Source organism: Lethenteron reissneri, chromosome 34 (assembly GCF_015708825.2).
Source record: "Lethenteron reissneri isolate LAM-NWPU_2019-01 chromosome 34, ASM1570882v1, whole genome shotgun sequence".
NCBI lineage: Eukaryota > Metazoa > Chordata > Hyperoartia > Petromyzontiformes > Petromyzontidae > Lethenteron > Lethenteron reissneri.
In genome coordinates, this window is record NC_083812.1 from 16,034,672 (window position 1) to 16,046,880 (window position 12,209).

A 12,209-nucleotide genomic window follows, 5' to 3' on the forward strand; every position below is an offset into this window, starting at 1 on the left:
ACAAGTGAAACGCTCCCTTCTTTATCAGAGCAGTTGCATTTGTAAAATGGCCTTTTTGCATGACGCACTTTGTACGTGCACATTTTGTGTGATGTTTTCCCTATCTCATCAGTCACACCTGTAAACCACCCTGCCATTTAATCACAACACGATTTTGCATCTTGTGTCTCTTCACGTACCATTGTTTACCATCGCAGTGGTAGAGAGAAGCTTTTAAAAAACATCTTCTTACTGAAGGATCAAACTCATTACCGTAAAGCTTCAACCATGTGGCGTGATGTTGTGCGACGATGGTGTTGTGGTGTCAGCCGTGGAACCTTATGAAGTGAGCTTGTAGCTAATCAGGATATAAATACACCTGCTCACATGGGTGTCTTTAAGAAGACAAACGCTCAGTGCTGAGAACAAGACTGAGGAGTTGAGACTGAACGAGGCTGAGCTCAAGAATCGTCGTCCCTGATTGGCTGCATGCTCACTGCAGCCATCTCTCTGTTTTACTGTTCAGAAACTAAACAGTACAAAGTTTTTTTTCACTACATATTATACCTAGGTCATATTGAAATTTTTGACAGTAGTGTTGATTGACTGTTTTAAAATACTGCAATCATCGATATGTATTGTTTTGTTTTGTAATCTCCTAAGATGTTAAATATCATTGTGCAGTTGCGTGTAGAGCAAATCGTTGTCCTTTTACACGCATATTGTTTCAGATAAGATCTCTGAGACGCAATTTGAGCTCCACTGTGTACGGTGAAATGAGGCAGCCTAGGATTGTATTAAGCTCTGCAATCAGACTAAGTCAGCTAAAACAGCATGGAGCACGTTGATAAAATCTGTGTGGTGAGCTATTCATAATTCAGTGGAAGGAAACTGAAAACCCCATTGCTACAACTGACCTCACCAGTCTGCAAAACCAAGCAAGTATTGCCTATTTCACCATAAAAAGTGGAGTTCTCATTGGATCCCATCACCCTTACTGTTTACGTATTTTTGACAATGTATAGGAGTTCTCCTTGTCTGACCAGCCTTTCTCTTCTCTTGTCACACTTTGGTTTTGTTTCTACATATTTTATTTCGTATCATTTTATTTACTTATGATTTGAAAAAAAAAATCTCCATTATTTAAGGCGGCTCGGATGGTCTGAGGCCCAGGTCGTACGTGGGGAGTCCATACGTCGCCAGCCCATTGCGCGTAAAATCAGCCGTGGTGTTCCCCGCCACCTCCACCAGCCAGGAACTGCTGAGGGACGTTGGTGAGATGAGGCGCGACCTCATGAGGGTCACGTCCATCCTCAAGAGTGACGGCGGCCTTGCCGGCATGGGCAAGGAGGCGGTAAGGTCGCCAAAGCTCGACGTCAGGGTCAGGATGGCTGCGGGTGGCAGGCCGGAGGAGAACGTCAGCGGAGAGCCGTTGGAGATCATGGAGAAGGTCAGAGAGGATCTGGAGAAAGTGAGCGAGATATTGAAAAAGGACAACTACGGGGACGTGAGAGTGTTGCAGAGGTCGCATCAGGAAGAGGGGCGGCTCGCGCGCTTTATAAACCGAGAGAGTGGAATTATAATCAGTGATGAAGAAGTGGAAGACGCGAGCAAAAGATACTCCGCATCTGTTCGCTACTATGATCAGAAGTCTGCAATGTTTGATGTTACTGCTGCAAGTCACAAGGGCTCCATCAAAGACACGACTAAAACTGTTTCTTTTTCATGTGAAGACATTAAGAGCGACATGAATAAGCGGGTGGGCTTCTACCAAGACTCGTCCAACGAGAGCCACACAAGTGTTGCAGGGCGAAAAGAATTCCTCGTGAAGGAAAAAGGATCCATTTCATCCGAAGAAAAGAAACTAGGCAGCAGACTTCCAGGTTCAATTAAAGTCCTTAATGAGTCTCCACCATGGTCACCACTGAAAAGGGTGAGAAATGACGGCGATCTTGAAAAGCCTTACAACTCCTATCAAACGGTATGCAGAAGGGATGTCCTTAGCAGAGACAGGCCTGAGAGACTGGATCTGGCCTTTGAGAAAAGGCAGACGAGCAGGCCAGATGAACATCCACATGGCGCTCAAAGTAAAAATGTGACGTCCTCAAGTCAAGCTAAATATGGCCTGCCAGCGGGCAGTGCAGATTCTGTCAAGTATGGAGCTTCCAAAGGCACGTGGCAGCCTGACTCCGCTCTGTCGCCCCCTTCATCGGACCTGCCGCTGATATCTCCGGTGGTCGAGGAGAAGCCCATCGGGCCCATTCGCGACAAGGTGCGTGCGCTGCAGATGAGAGTGGATGCCGAAGCAGAAGAGAAGAAGCGAGGGCTGCATAAGGATGCGCACAAAAAAGACGAAGTGGCCACCAGATACATGTTGGGAAGAACGACTTCTCAAGGTCAGAGCAGCAGCAGCACGACTTCGCCTACAGCTCCAGAAATTATAGAAGAGACCGTGTCTGTGAAGGACCTCATGAAAGTGTTCCAGTCTGGCAAAGATCCCTCGAAGGAGCACGCCGGTCTGTATGAACACAAATCCTCCTTCTCTGGTGACAGCGCAAGAGGGACGGAGTGGAGACCTGGAACTCCCGAACGGAAGCCATTAACTCCAGAGTCGCCGATAAGGATGCCGTTCAAAAGCTGGAAACCCCCCTCTGACAGCCCAAAGAGAATGAGCGAGATCGCTGGCGACATGGCAAGCCCAACAAGGGCAGCCCGGAGCCACTTTAAAATGCTGGAGAGTCCAACTCTTCAACGGAAGATTAAAGGGCCAGAAGACGAGACGAAAGTTTACAAGCGAATCATAATGCTAGACGACGAGGACTGTGGCGAAAAACAATTCATGGCGGCAAAATTTGAGAATCTACCGCACTCCCCAGAAAGCCCACCTTCACCTGCTCCCCGCAGGAGATCACCTGTGTCTCCAGATAGCCAAAGATCGCCGGTCAGCAGACTGTGCATTGGCTTGAGGAAGCTGGAGGGCCCAAATTCACCAGACGAGCACACCACAGAAAGCCATAAGTCCCCTTTAGGCTATAGGTCTCCACTGGGTCATAGGTCACCAGAAGGTATAAAAACACCCATAAGTCTACGATCTCCCACAGGACAAAGAACACCAGAGAAGCAGAGGTCCCCTTTAGGTAGCCGATATCAGGGCATTCTCAAGTCTCCAGAATGTCATAGGTCACCAGAAATCCTCAAATCATCCCGAGGTCAGCACACTCCAATGGGGTGCAGGTCTCCAGACAGTTACAGGTCAAGCGAAAGCCACCGGTCACCTGATAACCCAGGCTATCGAGGAGAAGAAGAAGGAGAGTTGACAGCCGACGAGTCTCTCCCGTCGTACCTGGACTCATCGCACCTGGACACCCCTCTATCTCAGGAGGAAGACAGTCGCCCGGGCTCTGCCCAACTGATGACCGACGAGTCGTACCGCTCACTGCGGTACCTCACTCAGCAGTCGGTCGAGTACGTGGAGGATGAATTCACGGAAATTCGCGGGGAGGGTTACCAGTTTGCTGAGAAAATGCTGCTGTCGGAGTGCACTGATCAGACCCATTCAGACAGTGAAGAGACCTTCTTGGATTGCTTCGCTACAGGGACGGTGAGAAGGGGGTCGAAGGATGTTCACAAGGAAACGAAGGAGCCTGGCAAGCAGATGGATAAAGTCCCCAGACAATGCGTCTCTCCTGCTCAGAGCAACGCCAAAGGGAAGACGTACCACGACAACGACCCGGCACCCGGAAGCAACCATCTGAGGGGATTCTCGTCAGAGAGGAAGGGGTCTCCAGACAGAGAATCGTATCGTTACAGAGAAGACCGAGTGGACAAAACCGTCAAGGAGGCAGCCGAGAAGCTCACCGAGGTATCGCAGTATTTTCGTGACAAAGCCGAAAAGTTAAACGATGAACTCCAGTCGCCCGAGAGAAAAAGGAGAAGCCCCGTGAGGCAGGACTCCGGCTTGACGGGGTCTGAACCTGGCAGTCCCATCAAGCAGGTCTACAATGTGACCAGGCAGGAGCCTGGCAGCCCAGTTCGTCAGATGTCCAGCCTGGCTAAAGCCGAGCCAGGCAGCCCGGTGCGGCAAGTGTACAACGTGTCTAAGCAGGAGCCGGTGAGTCCGGTCCGGCAGGTCTCCAGTCTCGTGAAGCCAGAACCAGGGAGCCCGTCGAGACAAGCATCTCCCTTAGCAAAGCACGAGGTCGGCGCCAGTGCCAGACTGGGTCCTTCACAAGTGCAGGTGGAACCAAAGAGTGGAGACCCCCAAGGGTCCTCATCCACGAGTCCCGGCAAACAAACGGGGGGACCACCGCCGAGTGCCGATCACGACAGCACCGTGAAGCCCAGGGTCTTCCCGAGGTCTTCCATCCCCGTCCGGGAAGGACACGGATCAGCCTCTTATAAAGACTACAGGACGAAGCGGATCACAGAGGCGAGGGAGGCGGTTTTTTTGGATGAAGAGCATGACGACGGGCAGTCGGCAAGGGGCTCCAGCATAAAGCTAGTGGAAAAAAAAACGATCGATGTCCAGAAAAGTCCAAGAGTAGCTAGAGTCATCCAGGAGGAGAAGGTAGACAATGATCAATTCAGGCAGTTCCGATCACCTCCATCACAAAGGTTAGAATCTCACCCTGAGAAAGTGGCCATCAGCTCTTTACATGGAAAATTGACGTCACCAGCGATCGGCGATGGACTAAGAGAGGCCCAATGGAGCAGCGAGATGGACAAGGATCACGCAACGGCTCCTGACACTCACTGCTTGGTGCATTTGGAAGGCGAGTCATCGAGTTCCAGAGCAGGATGTACGACAGAAGAGCACACAAAGCAAAATGCGAGGGCCCACAAAAGTGTTTCGAGGAGTCCCAAGCATGAAGATAAAAGTGAAACAAGCCACGTCAAATCCGAGAGCTCTGGTAATGGAAGAAAGCATGAAGTTCAGCGATCTGGAAAATATTCTACCTCCTCTACAACGGAAAGAGCGCAGAAATCACCCGAGAAAAGGACGTCGCCATCGACATCCAGGCGGTATTACTCTAGAAGCGAGCACAAAACCCAAGTGGCTTCTTCTAATGCATACAAGAGAACTAAAGAAAATGCTGACATTGACAAGAGCCAGTGGGATGGACAAAACCGACGCTCCACCACTGACAGCGAACGTGACATGGAAGATGACTCCATGATCTCCGAGAAGGAGCGCTCCACCGTGGAGGAAAAGGAAGACATTTCTCCGTCGGCATGCACCGACGATGCGGGGAAGGGGAACGAGGGCGACAACGGTGTCGCCAGCCCCGAGCAGTCGACAGTGGAGCCGGGCGCCGCAGATGCCGTTCGGCTGGAACGGTCGACGAGCGAGAATGCCGAATCGGCCGCCTGCCACAGAGCCGTGAGCGACACGGAGAGAGAGAAAGAGGTGGAATTCATTAAGCCAATCAGCGATGACAAACACGGCATGAACCTGGGAAAGAAGTCACCGTCCCAGGTCGGTCTGGCCGATTTCACCGTGCAGGAGCAGCACGGCACTGAGGTGCGCAGCAGAGTGCAGGTTGGCGTGAGCCGCACGCCAAGCGGGGGGGACTCGAACCCAGGTTCGCCGCCAGCGGCAGTGTTATCAAAAGTGTTGAACCCCGAGGAACAGAAAATTGTGCAGTGCAGCTCTTCGTCTTCTGACTTTGAGAGGCTGGCCGTGAAGGCGGCAGTCACATTATTGTCTGCGGTGGAAGGCTCCGAGCAATCGGGCGATGAAGCAATGGCCATGGTGAAGTCTCTGTGCAGTGAGGAGAAGATGATGGAGCACCTTGCGCTGACCGAAGAGCAAGTAAAATCGCTCGCGCAGGAATCTTCCACGTGCCAGACCTTTGACCCCGCCGGTGTTCCTCTCACGGAGAAGGAGAAGATGCAGCAACTGTTGGTGAGTGAGAGCAAGGCGTTGATGGAGGCGGAGCACAAGTTCACGACAGACGTGCAGTGCTTCTCAACGACGGTCGACACCCTGACCTATAGTTCAACGGAGAAAAAGGTCACAGCCATTGTGACGTCAAAGGATTTTGTAGGACCTTGTGCTCAGCAGTCACAGGGCAACGTGATTAAAACTGCCAGTACATCTGAGACCGGTCCCAAGAAGACTCCGTGTGAAGCCTCGAGTAAACAGTGTGAACCACAGTCTCCTAACCAAGACGTGGACAAAGAGCCTCGGATGCATAAAGTTGAGCCCGAGAGTTCTGTTAAATGTGGCTCTTCACCAATGCAGCAAAACGACTTTGCAAAGAGACATGAAGCATTAGAGTGTAAAACTAATCGCGGTGAGCTGACAGCTGAACAACGCAAAGCAAACTCTACTCACGAGCCTCCGACCTACGCTTCGGTTTTCCCAACGAAATCTGGAGAGCCCAGCAGCGCGGTGTCCACACCGGATCATCATCAAAAAGAGAGAACGTTTGAATTTCCTCCACCTCCTCCCATCACCATGCTGGACGAGGAGCAAATGCCGCCTATGATGGAGCTGGCTGGCGAGGAAGGAATGACGTCTTCATCCTCGGCATGTGACTCAGAGGTCACACTGCTGATGTGCCATAGGGAGGCGCGGAAGTCAAGGCACGCCGAGCCCAATATCAAAGTGCAGCCTCCATCGCCCGTGCAGTTTAGCGCAGAGGATCTGAATCACCCGGCCTCTGCTGAGCCAAATCGGTCACCCATCTCCCTCAAGAAGTACACGTTTAAGCTGTTTAACGACGACGAACAGAAAGAAAGAGCCAAGAGGAAGGACGAAGGTGAGAAGACAGCAACCCGTAAAGCCCCCGGCGTCGATTCAAGGCAAGTGGCATCAGACGCTCCGGGAGACAGGGATACGCCACAGGACACTCAGCCGACCGAGCGCTCGTTCACCACCACAGCGGAGTTCTCGCATGACACCGACGCCACCGAGGTGGACTCTCTCGACGGGTACGAGCTGCCCAGCGAAGAGGACGAAAATACCGTTGCAGAGGCGAGCAACAACAATAGGCTGCTCGACTGGGCGGCCGAGGTCCGCGACGCGACCATGGGCAAAACCGACTGGTTTCCCGTGGACGGGTCGGGCTTTTCCTTACACGACCGCGAGCCACCGCAGGGACGAAAACCTACAAGTGCCCACACAAAAACGGAGGAATCAGGTGAGAAGCAGTCGGACAGCACCGCAGAGAACTTTACACTAGAAGGCCGTCACCCAGATCGGACCCCGTTTGGTAATGTTTATCCTTTTCCCTCCAACTTAGCGGGCAAGGCGGTGAAGTTTGACCCGTGGACTACAATTCGCGACGAGGAGGAAGGCCGCAGCGAGCACGGCCACGCCGCGGAGCCGAAGCCGTTCCGGCTCGCGCTGCACAACGAGAGCGTGCAGAAGTCTCCGGCCAACTCCCCTGACGACCTCACCCCGACGGCCCGCACCCCGACCGACCCCGAGAGCACCCCAACGAGCGAGCGCAACATGTTTCCCTTCCCGTTCCGAGAGGGGAAGATGTTCGAGATGACTCGCAGCGGCGCCATCGACGTGGGCAAGAGGGAGGAGAACGACGTGGCCAAGGACGCGAGGCCGCAGTGCCTGCCCATTGGTGAGGGAGGCGCCCAGCCGGGGAGCGTGGCGGTGGGGGCTGCGCCCCTGCAGGCAGCTGCTGACACGCCGGCCTCCTCCCCGCAGGGCGCCGAGGAATCCACGGACCCCTTCAAGTCGTCGCTGTGGACGGAGCAAGAGCTGAAATCTCTCCGTGGGGCCACGCAGGACCCATTTGCGACGCTCTGGGACTCTCTTGAGGAAAAGATAGTATCGTCCATGACCACGAAATCCGAGTCCAAGTCGCGGATTCCCATAAAGATGGGAGTCTCCGCCTCGGCCAAGGTCATCAAGAAGGACACGTTGAGTGCGGAAGCGCCCGACGATAAAAATCCAGACTCGTCCACAAGTTCTGTCGAGTCAGCAAATGCATTGGGGACGGAGTTGTGCACGTCGCCAAAGCCAGAGCCATTAGACGCACATGCGGTGAACAACGTCAACAGTAAACTAACGTACCTTGAGACCAAGGAATTTTCTGATAAACATAATTTAGACAAAGCTGTAGCAGACACCAGAAGCAGCAGCAGCAAAGCATTTGACCAGAGAGCTGAGAGCAGTGGTCGCCCCTTAGCCTCTGGGAGACTTGGAGAGGGGGATTTCGCACCCAAACCCCTACCTAGAGAGAAACACTCTGCGCAAGAAAGGCAACAGCAAGTCACAGTGGCCACTGCGCAGGGACAGGGCCCAGCAGCTCAGGATCGCCTGATTCCCAGACCAGGTGACAATCCAGCTGCACAGCACCTCTCAGAGTCGTCGGAGCGGGCTAAAGTTCATGCTTTTCCACACGCTGAGCAAACTGCTCCAAGTCAGACTTCGCTGGTGGGTGAGCAGGGCAACAAAAAGCCAGCACTTTCTCCCATTAAGCACGCTCCCCACGTAGTGGCGTCGCCCAGCAAGCAGGCAACGAGGGTGGCCGTGGCCTCGCAGCACAGGCCAAGCACGCTGCCAGAGAATGCTCACATAGCCAAGTACACCGCTGTGACGGCCAAAGTGAGCCACTCGTCCCCCAAGCACGACACGAAGCATTCCCCCACCCATTCGCCCAACAAGGGCCCAATGCACACTGTTCACACACTCAAGCAGTCCGCAGCACACACTGCCCACGCATCACCGGTGCATCCCTCGTCAGAGGCCATGCACCCTCCCCTGCCCTCAAAGCAGCTGCCTGTGGACTCTGGTCATCCGGTGCATTCACATTCCGCCTCAGGTGAGCAGGCCGTTCAGGACGACTCGCACACGTATCGCTCCTGCTCGCCTTCTGAACAGTCCCTGACTCAAATTCCCCTACACGACGATTTAACGTCGAGCCAAACCTCCAGCGCTTCAGAGCAGATTCCCCCAGCAAAATCTGCGCACACGGAGAAGCACAGCACTTCACACGCGGCCAGTGCTGCCGCGACGCACTCCACGTCGAGCACCAAGCAGATCCCGAGGGCCTTTGACCCACATGCCGACGTGAACCGAAAGCCACTTTCCACGCACCCCTCTCCCCCGCATGGCGCGCTTGCCCAGAAGCACCCTCCCGTGCATGCCGACCACTCCGCGAAGCATGCCCCCTCCGCGAGCATGCACGACGCAAAGCAGGTCCCTGTACCGGCGGAGCGCACGTCCAAGTTGCACGGCAGGCCCGGCGAGAGTCCAACGAAGCAGCACGCTTCTTCGCTGGAGCACGTGGGTGCCAAGCGGGTGCCTTCGCCAACCCACAGGCATGCCACCAAGGCGAGCGTCTCCCCGAGACATCACGAGCAGGCACAGGTCAGCCCCTCCAAAAGGTACACCGGACAAATGTCGAGGCAGACCGCTGAGCAGTCGCAAGCTGACAAGTCGAAATCTAAACTGCCCATCAAGTCAAAATATTCGAGATCCGAGGCGTCAGGGGTAAGCACTGAGACAAGCGTGTTGAGGGTCGCAGAGGTTAGGAGTAGGGTCGCAGAGGTCAGGACAAAGGTCACGGCAAGTAAGGAGAAATCTATAGTGCGAACAAAGTCAGAGTCAGAGCAGCAGATTAAATCCAGGATACCCGTTCGCCACAGGAGTTCGGATTCCGATTCGGATGGAAAATTCCAATCGGAAAAGGCTCAGCTGAAAAAAGGGAGACCATCGACTGCGAAACCAAAAACTTTCCAATCCAAGCTGCCGGTGAAAGCAAAGCCTGAGCAGACGCAGACGGTCACGGCTTACCCCATCGTGGACGAAGCGGCAACCTGCAGCCCTGCCCTTCCGGAGGCTTTCCGGCACTCCATCGAGTACTTCGAGGGCGTCAGCAGGGAGGCGTCGCGGCTCGCCGATCGGCTATCCCTGCAGGAGGGCCGGGGCGACGACGCGGCAGCGGCGTCCACGGAGGACGAAGACAGCAACGTGTATGACGTGTCGACCGAGTCGCCCAACCCGCCCTCGGACGAGCGCTCGCCCAGCAACAGCAGCAGCAGCTTCAGAAGTCGACCCATCGAGAGCAGCCCGGGCTCGTCGTCCGACGCGACTCCAGCCAAGAACGGAACTAGTTTGTAGCCATTTTACTTCTGGTGCCAGACTGACGTCCGCGATCAGTCCTGCGCGCCGCACACGCCATCTCCATTCGTCTGGTGCTCCATTGTCTCCATTGTTTCCATTGTCTGTGACGTCTTCGCATGCATGCTTGTACGCGCCTGGACGCCCCCGTGTGGATGTGCGTCGGTGACGTCGGCCTGCCGAACGCCGATGCGTCTATGTGGCCATGAGCGCCCAATGTTATTCTCATTTGCGGTGCACTTTTGCCCACGACAAGAAATGTCACGATCGTGAACACGTCCTGTAAAAAAGGTGCTGAGGAGTGCTGTCAAAATACAATTTTGCAAATTGAGAGCAAGCAAACTCTTGTTTATAAGTGTACAGCGTTCCATGGTGGAGCTATTGAGTGTGCAGGCAGTGCAACTGCACTGGGGCCCAGGGGCCAGAGGAGCCCCAGGATGTAAAGAGGGCAGAGAAATTGGACTGGGGCGGAGGGTGCCATTTCATTCCTGGCACCAGGACCCGTGCCAACCATGTTACGCCACTGGCAGCTATTGGTTGTTGCAATTAAAACTTGTTTGAAACAAAATATATGCATTTCAAAAATTGCTTTTGCTGTATTTTGACTGTTTACAACTGAAGAGAGTTTGCTCTGATGCTGTACAATATAAACCGACTTGTTCACTTTGTCAACTGACTGCACGTTTGAAAAACAAAGCCCGCGTCATTTCCCTCTTCTGTTTTTCAAACGGTGTTGTGTACGACCACCTCAGAACGTTTGTTTTCATGAAACATGTGCACCGGGTCTCTGCTGCATCTGCCCGTCAATTGGCGGAGATGCTGCTGTGTGTCATTCACGTACGGCACGGCGCTACATTAACTCACCCCGGCCTCGGCAGCGAGATGCCTCCGTGGGTAACAGGCAGCAGCAGCAGCAGACGAAATTCCGCCACACTGCGCGCACCCTGCATGCTATGTAGTGCATGCCATCTGCTGCAACTTCCACGTGCAATGTCCTTGATCCCATGCAATCGTCTGTGAAATGTGTCAACGTTGTTTCCTCTCGTTTATCGGCTTCCCAATATGCATGCACCCAACTGCCCCATCCATTCATCCTCCATAATTGACATGAACACATGCTATGCTGCATCTTTTTCCCCGTGACTGTAATTGGGTGATCTCATGAAAGCATTGTTGTAAATATCCTACTGCATACCCCAATAGGCACATTTTCCTCAAGAGGATTGTGTTAATTTGCTGATGAACATGGTTTGTGATTATTTTTTTCAGCTGCTGGTCACAGTCCGAGTGAGAGGACCAGCTTGCGGTTGTCAGAAATCGCAGGACATTTGGGCATTAGCTGGCCTGGTAAGATATGCATGCATCCGATCGTGCGTTATTGTAGGGCTGGCAATAATAACAGATAATACGTAGCACAGTTTAATAGATGCTAATAGTTTTAAGCATAGGCTTGGCTGTATTTGTGCGAAATGTAAGATTTGCGGCCCATTAGAATTTACATCAGCCATTCATAAATAATCATCTAAATGTGGGCTGTGGAACCTTTTGCTTACTGAGGGCTATATCAGACTTTCAAATACTTTTGGCCGGCAACCACTGATGAACACAGGCATCCGGTCACTGCTGTCTTTGCATGAGGCCCTTGCAGTGACAAAAGTGACTCAGCGCGGTTGAATTGAGACACAGCATTTTTTTCCAGATGTAAAACATTCCCCTCTCGAACCTGATTAGTGCGGCTGAGATATTTGCAGCGATGGGTTAAATATCACTTGAATGCCATTTTTAAGTGGTAAGCCTCATTTGGCCGTGGTCCATACGCATTTAGACACTCGGCGAGACAGATTTCACGTGACGCAATTTTAACTGCCGTGTATTTAATAAAAAATGTTTTACCCAAACCTGTGGACGATTCCATCATGCGGCTGCGCAGAGCTGGCCCGTGAGCTGAGTTTCCACGAGGACCAAATCAACCGGATTCGGATGGAGAACCCCATCTCGGTGGCGGAGCAGGGCCACGAGCTACTCCGCCAGTGGACGGCGCACGACGGCCCGGCCGCCACCGGTGCGTCCCGCCTTGCCCGGCATGCGCTCGCTAGCTCACGTCACCAAGCGTTGCCAAGCGTCGTCACACGCGTTGGCC

At 53.5% G+C, this 12,209-nt stretch overlaps 1 protein-coding gene across 30 annotated transcripts in view; it reads left to right on the forward strand.

Annotated features, from left to right (window-relative positions):
• The window catches only part of LOC133350739 (ankyrin-3-like), a 263,868-nt gene that overhangs the window by 236,887 nt on the left and 14,772 nt on the right, over positions 1-12,209 (forward strand). For 24 of the 30 annotated variants that reach the window (XM_061565433.1, XM_061565430.1, XM_061565440.1 and 21 more), the window contains 3 exons: positions 1,128-10,061; positions 11,339-11,416; positions 12,000-12,131. In XM_061565433.1, the coding sequence (XP_061421417.1) occupies positions 1,128-10,061; positions 11,339-11,416; positions 12,000-12,131 (9,144 nt within the window). The remainder of the gene's footprint in view (positions 1-1,127; positions 10,062-11,338; positions 11,417-11,999; positions 12,132-12,209) is intronic. The other 6 variants (XM_061565449.1, XM_061565451.1, XM_061565450.1 and 3 more) reach the window with 3 other exon arrangements.